General features: G+C 44.6%; 1 protein-coding gene across 1 annotated transcript in view; it reads right to left on the bottom strand.

Moving 5' to 3' along the window:
- Positions 1 to 1,361: 1,361 nt before the first annotated feature.
- Positions 1,362 to 18,095, bottom strand: part of LOC126531119 (cytochrome P450 3A8-like) — a 39,973-nt gene continuing 23,239 nt past the window's right edge. Inside the window, exons 9-14 of the mRNA XM_050178524.3 lie at positions 14,913 to 15,054; positions 9,670 to 9,830; positions 8,462 to 8,553; positions 7,542 to 7,685; positions 5,390 to 5,552; positions 1,362 to 1,522 (exon numbers count right to left, since the gene is read on the bottom strand). Coding sequence (XP_050034481.1) covers positions 1,439 to 1,522; positions 5,390 to 5,552; positions 7,542 to 7,685; positions 8,462 to 8,553; positions 9,670 to 9,830; positions 14,913 to 15,054 — 786 coding nt within the window. The 3' untranslated portion in view covers positions 1,362 to 1,438. The remainder of the gene's footprint in view (positions 1,523 to 5,389; positions 5,553 to 7,541; positions 7,686 to 8,461; positions 8,554 to 9,669; positions 9,831 to 14,912; positions 15,055 to 18,095) is intronic.

The raw sequence follows: 18,095 nt of genomic DNA on the forward strand, positions 1-18,095 counted from the left end.
TGCAGACGACACTAGTAAATTTTATACAGGTAAACACTTGCTCAATCTTGAAAAGGTAGCTAATAGATGGTTAACAACGTGTTGCCTGGTCTTGGATGTTGCCGTAGGTTTTGACAATTAGATGCAAGCAGTACAACTACTTCAGCTCTGGCGTCTTGCGTTGAGGTCGTATGTGTGACGAAGGCACGAAGAAAGCGCGCAGCCTGCCACTAACAAAGTGCCCAACCTAGGGAGTCTTCATATCCACACATGCCTCACGTAAAGCCTTTTAAACTCTGTAAAGTAGCGACACTCTCCTCCTCCGCCTTCACTCCTCCTCGTTTCTCCTCTCTTTCATGATCCCTCCTCGACTGTGGCGCCGCCTACACTGCTCGAGCGTAGCAACGGCGCCAACATGCGCTCCTCGCCACTGCTTAGACGCTTCTCGAGCAAAAATGGCACTGATGCACGGCGCGAGGGCCCACGTGATGCTATTAGGCCAATAGCGACACGGCGCCGGCCTCGGCCACAGCGCGCGAGGACGAGGTGGCATTCTTCAAAGCGTGGCGCTACTTTACGAAATTTAAGGCACTTTAGCCTCACGCGCTGGCGCAACCGTGCGTAGAAGCCTCCCTAGTCGAACCACCGACGTGGCACTCTCAGCGGCGTCGACTATTGCTATAAGTTTTTCCCTTCATATTTCGGCGTTAGTACCGACACATTGTTCAGAATACCCCCTAATACTGTATAATAATATTTCAACCACGGTAATCTTTCACATGTTTTTTGTCTCAAGTATCTTGCTATATACGTGAGCGTTCTCTTTAAAACACAAATGGTCTGCGTGACCCACTGGAATGGATTTCGTTTGCATAATTAGGGCTCTATTTACGAGCCCTTTTTCTTTCTTTCTTTTTTTTTCGTTGAAGAAAAGATACAGGGCACACAAAAATACATACAAACCACTACTCTTGCATTTCTCATTGCCGGAAATCAAATCAGCCTTCTTATTCTGAACAGCCACAATAGCTGTTCAGCAACACTCCGGGAAGCACAGTACGCGTATACTCTGTACATGGCAGACATTTATACTGCACACTCAAGAACAACTTATTGCTGTGTAAACCAGTTCACATATACGAAAGACGCAACAGCGCAAATTGAGGCATTTGTACATACTCACATAAGCATATGAGCGCAATTACAGATACTTCGCGGCAGAACCATTGCTGCAGTAACATGTATCTATTACGTTATTCGGCTTCATTGCTTCAATTTCTGTTATGTCTTTCCTGTAGTTTACTGTAACTCGATGCTGCCGCCTATCTGCAGAGCATTTTGTTTATTCACCACTGCACCAAATATCGAATCGACAAGATCAATAAAATAGACCTACGAAATTTAATGCAGAAGTGCAAACTTCACTTGAGCAAAAAGAGCACGCCCGCTGCAAAGGTTATCACTGCGCGCGGCTTCGTATCCCAATGGTGACGTCCTTTATCTTCAACACGCTGACTGCAGCTGTCTCAAATTGAAGTGGAACCTGAAAAAGTCCAGGAAATGAGAAAAATGTCGAATAGTGATTTCATAAATCTTTGACAGGTGTTGCATCTGCCATGACATCATCAGATTTCAGCGTATTTACGCAGATATGCCGGTCTTAGAACCACGTGTACCTGGTAGAGTTCCTTGACTTCACTGCTCGGCATATAAGTGACAAGTTCTTGGAAACTGTATTTTCACACATGTCAATAGTTTCCAAACAAATGATCTATAGTGAGTAATCTACAGTATATAGCGACGCATGAACACGATGGTGATCACGGTTTTTCTAATCGTCAATTACGTAGCTTGCTTATGCTTGGTCGAAACACTAAAAAATTCTACAAGCGCAAGTTCTATCTATTAGTAGCAGTAGTAGGAGTAAATTGCGGCAAACAGGAAAGGAAAAGGACGCGGGCATTGTAAGGACTGTCTCACTTTTCTGTGGACACCTGAACTTTTCCATTGCCGTGGAAGACATACAAAATAACAGGAGTAGAGAAAGAAGAGACAGAAGAGACAGAAGAGACAGGGAAGTTACGATAAAAGTGATTTTAGAGCAGAGATTAACATGGCATTGCATCAGTATGGTCAACAGATGTGTGCTGGTAGATGTCACCAAAGCAACGACACGTTTCTGACGCCCGCCCCTGTGACACTCACTCCAACCCTGGTGACGTGGCCTTTCCTAGAACAACGTCACAGCGAGTTGGCCTCTGCGAGAGGTTGATTTCGCCCGTACCATGTCTTGCGGCAAGTGACAAACTTCACATTAGAACTCGCGCCTGTTAATCCCATGCATGGCTCGACCTTCCTCCGATGTCATCCGTATCACCCGCTAAAACGACACCACTCGCACCTATAGCAAGCACTGGGACGGTGCTTTCGCCGATGGGGTCATTTTCTTGCTTCCCTACAACGGTTCATACTCGATACGGGAGGGTGGTAAAAGTACAGACGGTTTCACAAGTGTTTCACAGCGAAGCTGTATATAGCTACCCTCCGGTGGTGGTCGATGTCCGTCCGCCTACGCGTTGCGTCGACACGGAAAAATGTTCGTCTTCAGTTTCTCGCGAATGCTTTGTAGCTCTCAATCTAATGAAGGTACCTTGGAAAATCTCAGACTGAAATTGGTCGCTAAAACGACTCTATCATCACGCCCAGTTTCATTTACTTGTCATAATTAGCTAGCGCACAGTGACGTTGTAAACGTTACAGAATTTCCTTCTACTGTCAATACATGGCTGTCTACGGAGAAAGTATGGTTACAGAAAACGGCTATGACCCTTGTTTTATTAAAACTATTCCGAAAAAAATTATAAGACAATTAGCCGCTAAGAAGACTCTAACATTACGCCGAGTTTCATCTACTTTTCATAAATACGTAATTCACAGTGAAGTTGTAAATATTGCGGAATTCCCGTCTGCTGCCAATACATGGGCTTCTACGGGAGGAAAAAGGAGAGCCCCATGTTTGTATGCTAGAATATAGAAGTCCAATCCTTCCAAGTTTCATTCAGCTAATTAACTAGGAAGTATGCTCAATCGCAAACGACAAACAAACGTGTTTTGTTTCGTGCACTCCTTTGACTGCGCCTCGTCAGCGTATATCGTCGCTCGCGTCGAGGCTCCGCTTAACGGCCACCTGCGCCCTTACAGACTGTTGCTACCACCAGTGGGCGCTGTGTGTTGTGGTTACGTCATAGTCGCCTAGGCAACCTTGTCGGCAGGTTCCACGGAACCCTGGTATGGGCCGGACGCGTGTTGAGCGTAATATCTATATATACATAGATGCGTCGATTGAGTTTAGTAAAATACACTACAGCTTCGCTGCTCGTCCTTCTTCATAGGGCGGAGGAGCTGATGATTTTTTAAATAAGATTGGAATCTTATTGTTAGTGGAATCTCTGTTGTCGTAGAGCTACATTATTTCATTAATCTTGAAACACATTCCGTTGTTGTTTTGTATTAATGTCTATTGCATTACATCTTATTAGCCTAATCTTGAAACAGGCTCCATTGCTATTTTGTTTTATTATATGTTATTACACTAATATCGAAATAGTTTCCATTGTCGCTTTTTGTATTATGGCTGTCATATTGAAATTGCCCACCTGCTTGGACGCAAGGGTCTGCAGTTGTAATAAATAAAATAAAACTTCGAATATGAGAGCGTGGCTGAGAGACAACGGTGTAGAACTGAGAGGAATGTTATAATAAAGTTTGAGATTAAATAATTCAAAATTAAGAAAAAAAAAGAACGAGGAGATCATCCACAAATATTATTAAGCTAATCGTTTTTATCCCTAATAAAAGTTGTACATTGCAAGAAAAGCATCCCTTTGAATCCCAGCGGAGACGCCCCAAGGGAGAGAATGGCTGGCGAAGTCAGTGATAGGCCAAGTTGATTAAATGGTACTTTGAAAACGTTTTCTTTGTCTTGAATTTTGGCGGCAGTACAGAAAAAGATATGCTCAATAGATTCAGACACGTTGCGAAAATACCATAGAGGGGACGAAGACAGACCAGACCTGTGTAAAAACAGTTTAGTTGCGGAATACGGTCAGCGCAGTTATGTAAAACGAACTCCAAATTGCCTCGAGGGACACCAATTATTATTCCATGGGAAACACAAATGACAGATAAAAATCAATGTTGGCAACGAATCTAGGAAGCCCAAGCCATGAGCTTGAGTTCCTCTTTCTAAATCTACGAGGGGATCCGATTCTACAAGCGGGGCACCGAAAAATAATACACAGCCAAATCTCTTTATGGGCCGAACGTACAACCGATATATCATCAGTAGAGTAGCCCTGCGTAGTCCAAAGCAACGGTGACGCTTGAAGTAGTAGCCTATCGAGATCCACGCACTGAATGCGAAATTAGCTGACTTAGTGTCAAATTTGATGATTAATTTCTCGGAACAGGAGCGCTACCGCCAGAATCACGGAGTGTGAAGTTGTTTTCAAATACGATTGTCTTGAGGTATCAAGTATTACGTATACCGTAAATCGTGATAGCAAAAAGTTAATAATTTGTTCTTAATTACTGCATTTGATGACTCTGATTGCTGGCGAAAATTTTGTACGCTAAAGTGCATGAACTGCCTGTGCAAGCTGATCTTGCTTAGGTAGCATCTCGTTTTTACTAAAATTGCGGGGGGTTTAACTCTGAAGACCCTGTATATCACCCGTACAGGGCAGCCCATAATATATGCCGATTTGGGCCGCGTATAAACTGTCGAAATGCTCCGTTTGCGTACGAAAGTACGCAAACGAGAAGTACGAGATTTACGTGAAGTACGAAAGCTATATTTCCAACGATGCGATATGTGCGAATTGTGAAATTACGTGTCGCGTTAGAGGTGCTGCCGGGTGTATATTAAAACATTTGTGTTCATCAGTGACGTAAGAGTGCAATTACGAGCGCTTTTGATTGTACCTCTAGCTATATTGGGTAGAGGCCACTGTCTCCCATATTAAAACATTGGTGTTCGTCAGTGACGTAAGAGTGCAAGTACGAGCGTTTTTGATTGTACCTCTAGCTATATTGGGTAGAGGCCACTGTCTCCCAATACGTGGAGTTTTTGTCAGAGAGTTGCCGCGAGCAGAAGACTTGATAGTTTTGAGCATCTCAATATCGAGTCAGAAGTGATGAGGGTAGAACTGCGGCCTTCGCGCTTCGTAATCTTATAAGAATCGTTTGCATGTGCAAATCATGCACCAGACCAGTCGACATAAGTTTTAAATAACACTCTACGTTTGATAGTGCATGTCATTAGAAGATATCATAGTTCGAACTAGTTCTGCATATCTCGACTGAGCAAAATAAGCGGAAGTTGACTTGTCACGGCACTTTTGCCACCAACCTTTGTTTTCTCCGAACGCACAAACTCCACTGCACGAATAGCGTATAGAAGCCCAAACTTGACGACTTGCAATCCGAAGCGCATGCCAATGCAGTTCCGGGGCCCAGCCCCGAAAGGTAGGTACGAGTAGGGCTTAATGGAGGCGATGTTCGCGTCATTGAACCTGCATGTGAAAAGAAAGTAATCAAAAGTGCATCTACCTCTTCATTCGTCATTCATTTTTGCGGGAACGCATCACCCAGTGAAGTACACGCATTCGCTCGCTATGTGCTCACACTTTCTGTGTGATGAAACGTATATACCTGGACATTATACATGGATTTTGTCAACACTGGGACTCTTCTCCCCGGGGCTCCATCCACAGAGAATAATGGAGAAAACAAGGAAAAGAAATGCAGGGAGGTCAGCCGGACGAGCATCCGGTTTGCTACCTTATACTGCAGTTGAGGAAAAGGGGGGGAAAGAAAGAGAAAGAAAGAGAGAAAGTAAGCACTGAGTGCACGCGAGAGGATGCACAGGATGCATTATAAACGATTTCTCAGGCCGTTGCATTTCAAGTACTGTACTTACAAAGATTACTAGAAGAAACTCTGGCACCATGGTTGTTTATATACAAAAATAATGATGGATAGTACTTGTATTTGCCTGTAACCTTCACGCTTGTGGCATCAGACGTTCTTGTGCAGCTATACATCACGCTCTGTCCTCGTAAATTTCCGAGCAATCACGTTTTTCTAAACGTAATAAAGTAAAAGAACTTTGCGCACATGCATATCTATTGCAAATTGTGGAAATTATAAAGCAACATTTAGCTGAAGATGACCAATTTGCAAGGTCACAGAGCCGGTTGAAGCTCGAAAGGCGAGAGTTAAGTAAATCCACGCACTAGCAACAATTCCCCTTCTGATATTTTACCCGCCATACTTGCGACTCCTGTATGAACAAGCGCCAGAGTTCCCTGTAGTAATTTTGTAGGAAACGGTATCGCTTTAACCGCTTGTTACATTTAGGCAGCTCGTTCGTTTGCCAATAACGCGGCAACAATGTACAACGATGGCGTGTTTTACCGGTACAGACTATACATGTGTTTTTTTTTTTTCAAATAAATTTATAAAAGAAGACTTAATCACCCCATAGTCACGGCGACTCCTCTATTTTTACTTAGTTACACACACAAAAAAAAGAAAACAATCAGAGAAGGAAACCTTGGAAGATGATGCAGCCTCTACTTGACGTTGATGGAAGGCAATGTCTACCTAAGCGAGCTGGAGGAGATAATTGGACAGAGTCTTACGCAATACACCCTACACTATATTCATACAAATGTCCCCTTTGTAATGATTACGCCTCCCTATATCACACCACATGGGCGTGCCCCAACGTGAAGGCGGCCCCGCAAATACCCAACCCCACACCCGAACAGTGGGAGGCCGTGCTGACTAGTTCGGACCCTCGTAACCAGCAGCAACTGGTGCGGCGGGCCCGGGCGACAGCAAGAGCCGCAGGAGCCCTGGACTAAGGGCGCCTCCCGCACAAGCAGAACGACACCTGCTTGTCCTATCTTTTTAATAAATGTTTCTCCTCCTCCTCCTCCTTGCGCACGTCACTCTATCGCATGGCCCCTCGTGTGAGGGGAGCAGGAGAAGCGTCGGACTGCTTAAGGTTTTTTAGTGCACCATCTTCGGGATCGGCCCATATTTTTAAACTGCACGTACACAGGTTGACCGTCCAAATTTTAAAGTGCACTACCTTCGGGATCGGCCCACGAAAGAGGCTAGAAACACGTATACACGATACAAAAACGTTGCGATAACTCGCTGAGAAAACATTGTCTCTATAGAGAAATATAGATTGCACGCTGAGACAACAATATGCAAAACAAGAACAATACCTCGAAGAGATCCTGCTGTTCTATTCAAATGATTATATAGACCAGTTTAAGAATTTCTTTCCCTTTATTCTATTCCTTTCTTATCATGGTACGGTTTACGGCCTGCTGATCTTGGTGATAAAGCAGGCACAGCGCCGCTCGGACCACTGGCAAAGCGCAAAAAAAAAAAATAGCATTGAAATAGAATCGCTACGCTATCTTGGCCCTTGTCTTCCCGCATCGGTCTGACATTATTCCGGTTTTTTTTTGCTGCATTTTTACCTGTCAGGGTCGAAGACTTCAGGGTTGGGAAAAAATTCTGGGTCCCGATGCAAAGCGTAGACTGGGATGATAACGGCGCAGCCCTTGGGCACCTTGATTTTTGTATCTCCGAGAACATAGTCCTCGACCGTGGTCCTATCTAGCCTGCGAAAAGAAGCAGATTTGAGCAGAGAGAGTATTATTACACTGGTGTCACAAGAATAATCGACAGGCTCATCCGGATAAGATATAAAGGAAAAGACGTGATTTACTGGTGACATTCTCACGCCCTAGAAAAATTTCCTTAAGTATTACTTTTTGCCAGGAACTGTTACTGAGCGGAACAAGCTTATCGCTATTAGTTGTGGCACCTGCACGGGGCTCGTGTTTGTCTGTAGTCTCGGTTAAATAACGTTGCGTCTTCAATGTATGCTGTGTTATGCACCATGGACAGAATATGCAAAGTTTTTGATTTGCTAGCGCTCATGGTCATTGGCTGACCACCTTGGATAATAATATGTTCCATATTATGATTGGCTGGATTTTCTTCTTTCGAAAAATTCGAGTTTCTATGCAGCTTCTATTTGTATTCTATTCTTCTGCAAGCGTTGTAAGCTATCACATTCTAATAATGGACTGGCTGGTCACCCTTGAATAAATTCGTGCGTAGCATAAATACAAGTTTTGCAAGTTTCCCTAGTGTTACAGTCTCCTAATTATTGCCGTACGCATATGAGTATGGAATATCAAGTCTGCCTTCTGCAGCTAAATGTTGTAACCAAACTGACACCCCACACAAGGATTAAAACAGAGTGTGACACCTAGGGATGTTGATATTCCTTCATTGATACTCAAATGTCCCTTGCACAGACTTGCCCTCCTGTTTTAGGGCCTTATGTTTACCCGGTCGTAGCTCACAGTTACCCGTACACATTACTTACCTGAATGCAGGCGTATACAGTCTCATCGTCTCTGATATGACGCAATTCAGATAAGGCAGTTTGCTGACGATATCCCAGTTCAGATCCTCTCCCTGCGGGCAAGAGGGTCACAGTAAACTTCAACTGTCAACTGCAACAAAATTTCACTTTTGCCAAATTGGTTATAAATGAATAGTATATATCATCGAAGTAATTCGGGCAAAGCTATAAAGCTGGCAATTATCTATGCTTTATTAGCATTTGTTGAATTAGCACGTAAACAGGCAACGCTTGCACCAGGTGGGAGAGTAGGAAATAAATCTCATCACGTCGCCCACCGACTAGAAATTTCACTCTTGGCAATGAAAAACAGTCAGCAAAGTGGAGATGCTGACATGTGGATAGTCAACTCCCTCTTCTAAACATTAGTCTAAGTAAACACGATCAACTTCGGTACGAAATATTGACCAGTAAAGATGTCATTAGACTTTCATTTAACAGGAATGTTCGCTGAAGAGAATGAATGAATGGATGAAGGAATGAATTAGTGTATCAATCAATTTTATGAACGTGCCCAGAAACAACCTGGTGGTCTACTCCTCCTCCTCCTCCTCCTCCTCCTCCTCCTCCTCCTCCTCCTACTACTACTACTACTACTACTACTACTACTACTACTACTTCTACTACTACTGCTACTACTACTACTACTACTACTACTACTACTACTACTACTAATAATAATAATAATAATAGGGAGAAGAAAGAAGAAAAAGGCAGAACGGAAATTACATCGTTGGTTAAAGATCTGAATATGGCGAATTTCGCAAGTGTGAAGAAGAAAACACTAAACACTAGATAAACTAAAGGTATGATCCGGTCCCAAATTCTCTTTTGTGATTTGGCTGAATCTGACTTGGCTGAGGTCGTAGGAGGAGGAGGAGGGTGGGAAAGGAATAAAGAAAGCAAAGATATAAGAACGTGGAACATACAGGTGAAACAAATGTGATGGGGAGGATGTAAGCGGGCTAGAGCTTGTCAATTAAGGCAATGTCTTCAAGGAATAAAAGAAGGAAAGTAAATTTGTGGCTTGACGTTGCTTTGAAGGAGAAGGCATAGGATCTAGTATTTTTCCTAGGCTATAGTGGTTCTCGGGAAGCATGCCCATTTGACTGAAATAACAATATCTCTCGCCTATGTAGGCTGGACAATCCAACAAAATCTGTGCTCACGTGTGTGGCAAAGCATTCGTCGGCTTCGCGGCGCAGTTTGTCTTGAATGGCCGGATTGAGCGCCAGCTGGTAGGCGGCACAGGACAGCACAGTCGAGAGGGCGTCGTAGGCGGCGAGAAAGAACAGCACGCACTGCGCCAAGGCCTCGTCTTCACTCAGTACTGCGTGAGAACAGAACTGAGTTACGGCTACAAAGCATTATACCACGCGTTGTTTTTAGAGTAAACATAATTCTTTAAAATTTTGTGCCGCATATATTGACAACCGTGCGTTCACGCATGACGGACATATTAGTCCCACGTTTCCATTGATACCAGACAACAGCACGCACTCCCATTGGCGATTATGTTATCAGCGCGAGTCTGTTTGCCATCCTGATTTGTACTCGAATAACCTGGGGCTGCAACAATCTCTTTTTCGGCGCTCTGCGCGTGCATCATTCCTCCGCCGCTGACGCTCCTTCCGTCGTTGAACCAGCAACGTATGTGGAATATTATGGTGATTGTCTGTTTCACCTGGTGCACCATCTTTTCTTTAAAAAAAGGACGAAAGTAACTTTCCGAACGTCCCTCGTATATGTCATGAGAAGCCAACAAACAAAGACACCAATGGCAGCATAGGGGAAATTACTTGTACTTACTAATTGAATTAAAAAAATGATAAATTAACGTCAATGAAAGTGGATGAAAAAAGCAATTTGTCGCAGGTGGGGAACAATCCCACGCCTTCGCGTTACGCGTGCTCTCTCTCTCTCATTATATATATATATATATAGTAGTAGGCAAAGAGGGATTCTTCAGGCTACCTTTCAAACGTAAAGAACTTGAGTGGTGCTACAAGGTAAACAGAACAAGTATTTAATTTCGACAGTTTCGATCGGTGGACCGATCTTCATCAGGGTTTACAAAAAAATGGCAGTTCGGCCCTGGTAGTGAAGACACCAGACCGGGTGCCCGGTCGTTCTTACATACATCAAACCGAGAGGAACAGTTGTGACAGTGATTGATTTTCGGCGCCTTGGCAGATTTACAGCGGCCTTTGGCAGCTATGCAGGGCAAGAGGAAGGCGGAGTCACATGTATGTAGAGCAAGGAGGTCAGTGAGGAAAAAAAGGGAAAAAGAAAGAAAAAGAAAAAAAAAGAAAAAAGCACACAGGAGGAGGGAGACGTGAGTCGGAGAGTGAGGGGGGCGGGAAGTAGCGGCAGCTAGGTTCCCGTTCACCCGAGGCAAGGAGGGAGAAAACGGTCGTTCCGCAGCACCAGTGCGTGGGCTGCCGTTGTAGCGGGAGAGAGGGCAAGTTGAATCGGGTGGCGGGGGCACAATAGAGAAGGGGCCCAGAAGGAAGACAGAAGAGCGGCAACTTGTGGAAAGAAACACAGTGTCACAGTACACATATACAAGGCACGGCCCGTTCCGGCAACTCTGTGGTCCAGCTACGGTGCGAAAAAAAATATATAGTTCCAAAAAAGTATATATGCATGGGATTCGCAAAGCAAGTGCGCCCATGGGCTTAGATTTAGGGAGCCGAGTTAAATAGCCTCCTTGTGGTCCAATTTTTGAACGTTTACCAGACAACTGCCATCAAGTCAGCACGTGCGTATTTCAAGAAGGGCAATAGGTCACTCAGAATGACCACTTCAGTGGCAGGGTCCAGGAAACTGAATTTATTGGTTTTACGCTCGCGCCCTTGAGGCGCATGTGGGGTGAGCAAGCAGTAAATAGACAGCGTCTCAATTTTTAAGTACAGAACATGTATTCGCGTTTCCCATGCACTTTCACGGCATATCCCGGAGGCACGTCAGCCGCCCCGGACTCTCATTAATTCATTTAGTGTACGTTCCAAATTTATGGATGAAAAAAGATTCTCTCTGCTCGCGTGCACGGGTGTGTTGGAAACCAGATTGCAAGAGCACAACGCTCACGCGTTCAAAGGAGTGATCTGGCAGCCGAACGTGCCTGGAGAAGGGTAAATTGGGGAGACTTTTCACATGCGCGCGGTGATTGTTAAACCGCAGGCGAAAAGGGGTCTCTGTTTGGCCGATATATTCCTCACTGACCTCCTTGCTCTACATACATGTGACTCCGCCTTCCTCTTGCCCTGCATAGCTGCCAAAGGCCGCTGTAAATCTGCCAAGGCGCCGAAAATCAATCACTGTCACAACTGTTCCTCTCGGTTTGATGTATGTAAGAACGACCGGGCACCCGGTCTGGTGTCTTCACTACCAGGGCCGAACTGCCATTTTTTTGTAAACCCTGATGAAGATCGGTCCACCGATCGAAACTGTCGAAATTAAATACTTGTTCTGTTTACCTTGTAGCACCACTCAAGTTCTATATATATATATATATATATATATATATATATATATATATATATACGTCCGCCACCAAGGTTTGTGAGTGGTGGCGCTGGCTAACACTCCCAGGGTTCTACAAGGAATCATAAATACCCAATAAAGTGGATGGGGAATCGGCGCCGCGGTATAGCTCAATTGGTGGAGCATCGCACGGGAAATGCGGAGGCTGTGGGATCGTTCCCCACCTGCGGCAAGTTGTTTTTTCATCCACATTCATTTCCACTAATTTACGGTTTCTTGATTTAATTTATTTAGCACAAGCAATTTCCCCTATGTTGTCCTTCGTGTCAGTAGTTGTTGTCTTTTTATGATATGACTTATATATATATATATATATATATATATATATATATATATATATATATGTGTGTGTGTGTGTGTGTGCGTGTGTGCATGTGTGTGTGTGGTGTTTATTAACTTTGTTTCTACGTTAAACAGCGGTTACTACTGCTCGATCAAAACAATTTATTCACGAGATTTAGTGTTCAAATATGCAGCACCGTGGCTGTTAGTGAAAGGGGTCCTCATTGTGTTTGGCCACATAAAATTCTTTAAGGTACTTCGGAATCTAAGTACACGAGCGTTTTTTGCATTTCGTTTCCATCGAAATGTGGCCACCGCGACCGAGAGCGACTTCTATCAACTCGGTACAATTCCAAGCTTCACAACTGAACACCCACATAAAAAGAACATCTTAAGCATACGACGTTTAATGAAAGCAGACAACTGAAACGGTTGCGCATTGTGGAGACAACTGAATATTAGACGGGAAGAGATTAAGAGAGAATGTTTATTCGTTGGTGGTACTTAACGTTTGTTCACTGTGGGCGGTGCGTTTATGAGCCCATGGTCAAGGAAGGAAATAATAACAAAGGGGGCAAGGTAAGCAAACCAATACATAAGTACATGTGCACGAGTAAACTCATCACATCAGCATGAGTCTGCGTGAAGATACATACAACCGATTGAGGATTGGATTTAGAATTAGGAGGTTGTTCTTATGGTTTGCACTTAAGTTGCACTACTTGCCATCTATGCCTTACATGCCGGTTCACAGTATAAATGTGGTTCTGTATGGCTACGTTGCGTAGTGCGCTCTCGACGGATTGACACTTCGTCCTGAATAATTGTACATGTGAGGTGGAAGCACTACGAAGAGCTGAGTGTCGTAATTGTATTCCTTGAGTCGATATCGCTTTCGGTGTTTGGCTCTCACATCTCTGGGCCTGGAGGTTTGAACCGTGCGCTTCATGGGGCTGCTCGCGGACTTGTGGGTTATGGGTCAAGGCATGGAGTTCGTTTGTGGCCTGCCCTTTTTAATCGACGCCGTAGCCAGCCCTGCGCCTCACAGACGATGACTATGGCAAATCATGTAGTGTGGCAGCCCGCAAGGTGGAGGAATGTTCGTGAAAGCAACAACTGCCCCATTCGGGATTTTTCCGTCACCTTGCAGGCTTCCGTAGAACCAACTTGGAATATTCACCGTCCATTGCTTTGCTTCATATTGTCGATGAACCTGGCCTTGCTCCACGATGTGCTAGCCTCTTGATTAGCTCACATAGTAGAGCTACCAGCCAAGAAAAGCGTTGATTCTATAAATACGATATCCCAGGACCAGGGCAAATTTTCGTTTATGTGTCAAGCTATCTTTCTAGGAAATTTGTATTGGGTTTCTTTTGTAGTTTCGCCCAGCTGTCTGGTGGAATATAATTTTCTATTTCAGCTCACAGACAGCTTTGGTCGGATACCGAGTGAGCCAATACGGAAGTGCGAAAAAAAAGAAAATTTTAAACATTGCTGAAGTAAGCAACCCCTCAGGTCCTTACATATTGCACAGAAGAGTGAAACAAACAAGAGTTTTCACACGCTTGCCCTAGTGATCCAAGTTGTCTACTAGCTTGAGCAACTAGGAATGCGCTCGTGGCCATGGTGTCGTCGTGGTCGTGAGGCCGTTGTGGTCGTACCACCTTCGTCATCCGACTTCCGTCAAGCCTTCGTCGTTACACCATCGTCGTCATGCGGTGGTCATCATCCCATTGTCGTCATGTCATTGTCCACTTCTTCTCGTCGTGCCACAGCCATTGCTAAAACGTCAACCAATTGTCGTTCTGCCATCGTAGTCATACCGCCTTCATAGTCTCATCAGCGAATTTATTTTTTCGTCATTCTACCGCAATCACGCTGTCGTCGTTCAATCGTTATTATGCCACCATTATCATGTCGTAATGCCGCCATGGTCGTTCTATCATCCTCATTCATGCTTCGTCATTCGATTCTTCTCACACAGCCTTCGTCACCTGTTGTCATCATGCCGCCATCGTCATACAATCTTTGCCACTTCATCGTATTCACACACTCGTTGTCATCCCCTGGCCCTCACGTCATTGTCGTAACCATGTCGTTAATATACGGCCATCATCCTTTCTTACTCGTCTTCCCGCTGCCATAATGGCGTTGTCGCCATAGCGCCTTCGTCCTTTCATCGTCATCACTGCGCCGTCGTCATGCAGTCGTCGTCATGCTGTCATGGTCATGACCGACTCTGACAAGGGAGTGTCAAAGCGAGGTAGGCCCATCCCAGAGGCAGTGTATGCCGCATGCAGCCAAAGTCATCGAAATCTCAGAACCAGTATACAAATCATAATTAAAGGTATGTTCAGGAATTTGGTTTGTCACCATATTGTTTGAACGCTTATCCCATTAATGTCGACAGCCATCGTGAGATGAATTCCGACGGAATATTTTTGTGTTTTCTATACTCTATTTTCTTATATGTAGAAGCAAAAGAATACTTTTTTGTCGTCGCCATTACTGAGCCGTACACATTTAACGAAAAATGCGCGTACGTGTGTGCCCGCTCCAACTTTTGGTTACTGGTGTACTATACCATTGCGTGCCGGACTGCTGTCTACGCTCATCTTCGAATCGAGATCAAACATGGCGGCTTCCCTGTTGGTAGAGGTTTCGGGTGATTCCGTGAGTGTTCCCTCGTGAGCGTCCATCATGAGTTGCAGGAAGTCCTCGTGCCGCTGAAAATCAACAAGTTCTTGTAAGAGACGGCCATGCACGATGTAACGAAAATATTTCGCTATTTATGAACAGGTGACCTGAACGGTATATTGACGTGGCGGGCTTAATTTTGTGGGCAAGAGAGACTGCGGCGAACAGCAGTACTAAAGAAATGCAGATTCAGCGCATGTGTTAGAGCATATGTGGAGGGAAGCTTGAGTGAAGTGATTAAATATAAACGCTGTACAGCTAAAGACAATGGTTACAATTGTGCTTACTTTTGACTCATGCAACGCGTAACTTTATACAAATTGACGTTTACACACCACAAAGGTCACAAATATCTCTTATGCCACACTGGCACATGTTGGCACACTGCCAACACTGGCACAATGCCACACTGGGACACTGCCACGTGTTTGCTTATTGCAGAACTAGCGTTACGTGTTTCTTGAAAATTATTTTTCCCCCACCCCTCTGATAGCCCGCAAGGGCTAACAGTATTGGAAATAAATAAATAAATAAATAAATAAATAAATAAATAAATAAATAAATAAATTTAAGGCTTCTATAACCCTTGTGTGTCATTCTGTCATAATCATTTTGGAGTGGAAGGAACTTGCAATCGGATCAGGTATAAGCTTAGTATATATTCATAAAAATATACAGCCAGAAAACGTCAGTGAACGCAATACATCGGAAAAGAAAGCTTTGCTTTAAAGATAGAAGCCTAAAGATTTAAAGCAGACCTAAAATTTATTTGCTTACACCCCACCTCGGCCCTCCCATGGGGATAACAGCAGTTTGACGCAGTGGAATGCTTGAATAAGCAATTTTCTAGAAGGAATGTAATTAACCTACACAGATAAAGCATCCATTGTTCAAGGCTGGTACAGGTTCACATTTCAGTACGGACGTGGAGAACACAACAAAGTCGCAGATGCCTTGTCCAGGTTTCCAGAGCCTGGCACAGAGAGTAGACTCCAATTCGAAGAGATTGTGTGTCTGGTCACGTCATTGGCTGAAATTGAGGACCTAAGGCTTGCTACAGCCGCGAATGACGCAATGCTGAAGTTCATTGCTCCTGTTCTTACATCGTGGCCAGCCAATAAAACATTGGCAACCTCCGAAGTGGCACTACTAAATGAAGGGCGAAATGAGCTGTCAGTTACCGACGATGAGCTTTTGCGTGCAGAACGTATCATAGTTCCGGCTAAGCTCACATCAACTTTTATCTAACTGACTCTAGGATGGCACATGGCAGCGATTAAACTTTCAAACACGTTCTTTGCCGTCCGGCCGCTTTGGGAGCAGACAGTCCTGGAACGCCGGCCTAAACAGTCGTCACACCACAAGTCGGTCAAGCGACTTTTGAATTTTTTTGTGTTCGAGTGGCCTATTAGACTATAGTTTTCATGGACGTTCCCAGCATCCTCTATTTTTTTTTTCGTGCCTTTGCTTTTTCTCTCCGCTATTCCTTTCGTCTTTCATTGTCCCTTGCTTTCCGCCACTGCAGGATAGCAAACCAGAATCTTTTCGGGTTAACCTCCCTGCCTTTGCTACGCCGTTTATTTCTCTCTCTCTCTCTCTCTGTGTGTGTGTGTGTGTGTGTGTGTGTCTTGTAGGCATCGTGAAGACCCAACAGTGTCTTCGGGAAAAAGTATTTGTGGCCAGGTCAAGATAAGCAATTGAGCCTTTCACCCGTGGTTTCATGATGTGTCCAGCCGTGAACAAAAGCATGAAGAATTTTCCAACACAACTTCAGCCAGAGAGAAGTGGTTCTTGTGGGGAAAGGAGGAAAAGCTAGCACTATCTTCTGCAACCCATGCGGGAGCACGGGTCAGCGCCAGCAGGGTGGCGGAGATGGCAGTAAAAGAGAGAGAGGGTAGGAGGGTGAAAGGTAGAGGGTCGTAATCTGCTACCACCCTTCCTAAGTATCGTCGAGTACCTCGACTCATCGGGGCTCTCGGCGAGACTATAGGAAATTTCTACAAAGACGGATAGCCTTGTACCTCTCATACAATGATTTATTTCCTGCTCGCAGTATTTGCAAGGGAAGGCTATTCCGTTGAATTGGTCTCGGACAACGGGTTATAGCTTTGTCCAGAAAATTTGACTTCTTCCTCCGAGTGAGAAGAATCAAGCGCAGGTACTCTACTGTGTATGATCCACAGGAGAGCGGGAAAGTTGAAATATTGAATCGGGTACGTAAGTCGTACACAGAAGTGTCAATGTTAGAACAGCGCCCAATCAAGAAGAATATCACAGAGTACTCAGAGATATATCGACCCACTCCGCACAGTCACTGGTTGCTCTCAAGCACTGCTCCTGTAATGCAACCCGCTATACAAACATATTTGGACGTCGTCGGACCGCCGACTTCGGCGTAAGCCCGACCAGGGAAATGCACCAGCTGCCTAAGTCAGTGTCTGAGCACCAACGAAAAAGTAAAGCCTATACGTAGACCTACGCAGAACAGCGCGAGTAACCAAGTTTCAAGTAGAGAAATACATGAGAGTCAAGAAAGCAGTTGCCGGTCCAAAATGCACTCCATGTTTAAGTCCATCGTTGAAAATCATCAGAAGGATAGCACGCTGGACGTTTTTTCTTTGAAAATGGGCGAACCTGGAACGCGTCCCAGCTGATGTCTATGCCCGGTGAAGTATTGCCAGTATAGCGAACGGAAATCTAGAATTCGACGTTCCTTTGTAGCGATTGCTACGATTGGGTGGATGTCTCATTTTCCATTAATTAGAAATCTAGAATGACACAACGCCGAGTGGTTTCGACCCTTCTACAGATACTACAGATACTGCACCTTCTTCTTCACAGGCACCTTTCACAGCAGCAACATTCAGCAATTATACTTGATCGATGCTATCGAGCCCAACGAAAGAATATCTATCAATTGGGAACCTCGGTCCAGATGTAGACAGTCAGCCTAGCGAGCCCGTGGCCGAGGATGAACAATCTTCTTAGCCGGCAATTCGTGGGTCCCCAAGACAGCGAAGACAGCCAGCAAGATTTCAGGATTATGCAAAACAATTCTAAATCTCGTGTA

The sequence above is a fragment of the Dermacentor andersoni genome, chromosome 5 (genome assembly GCF_023375885.2).
Source record: "Dermacentor andersoni chromosome 5, qqDerAnde1_hic_scaffold, whole genome shotgun sequence".
In the NCBI taxonomy this organism is placed as follows: domain Eukaryota; kingdom Metazoa; phylum Arthropoda; class Arachnida; order Ixodida; family Ixodidae; genus Dermacentor; species Dermacentor andersoni.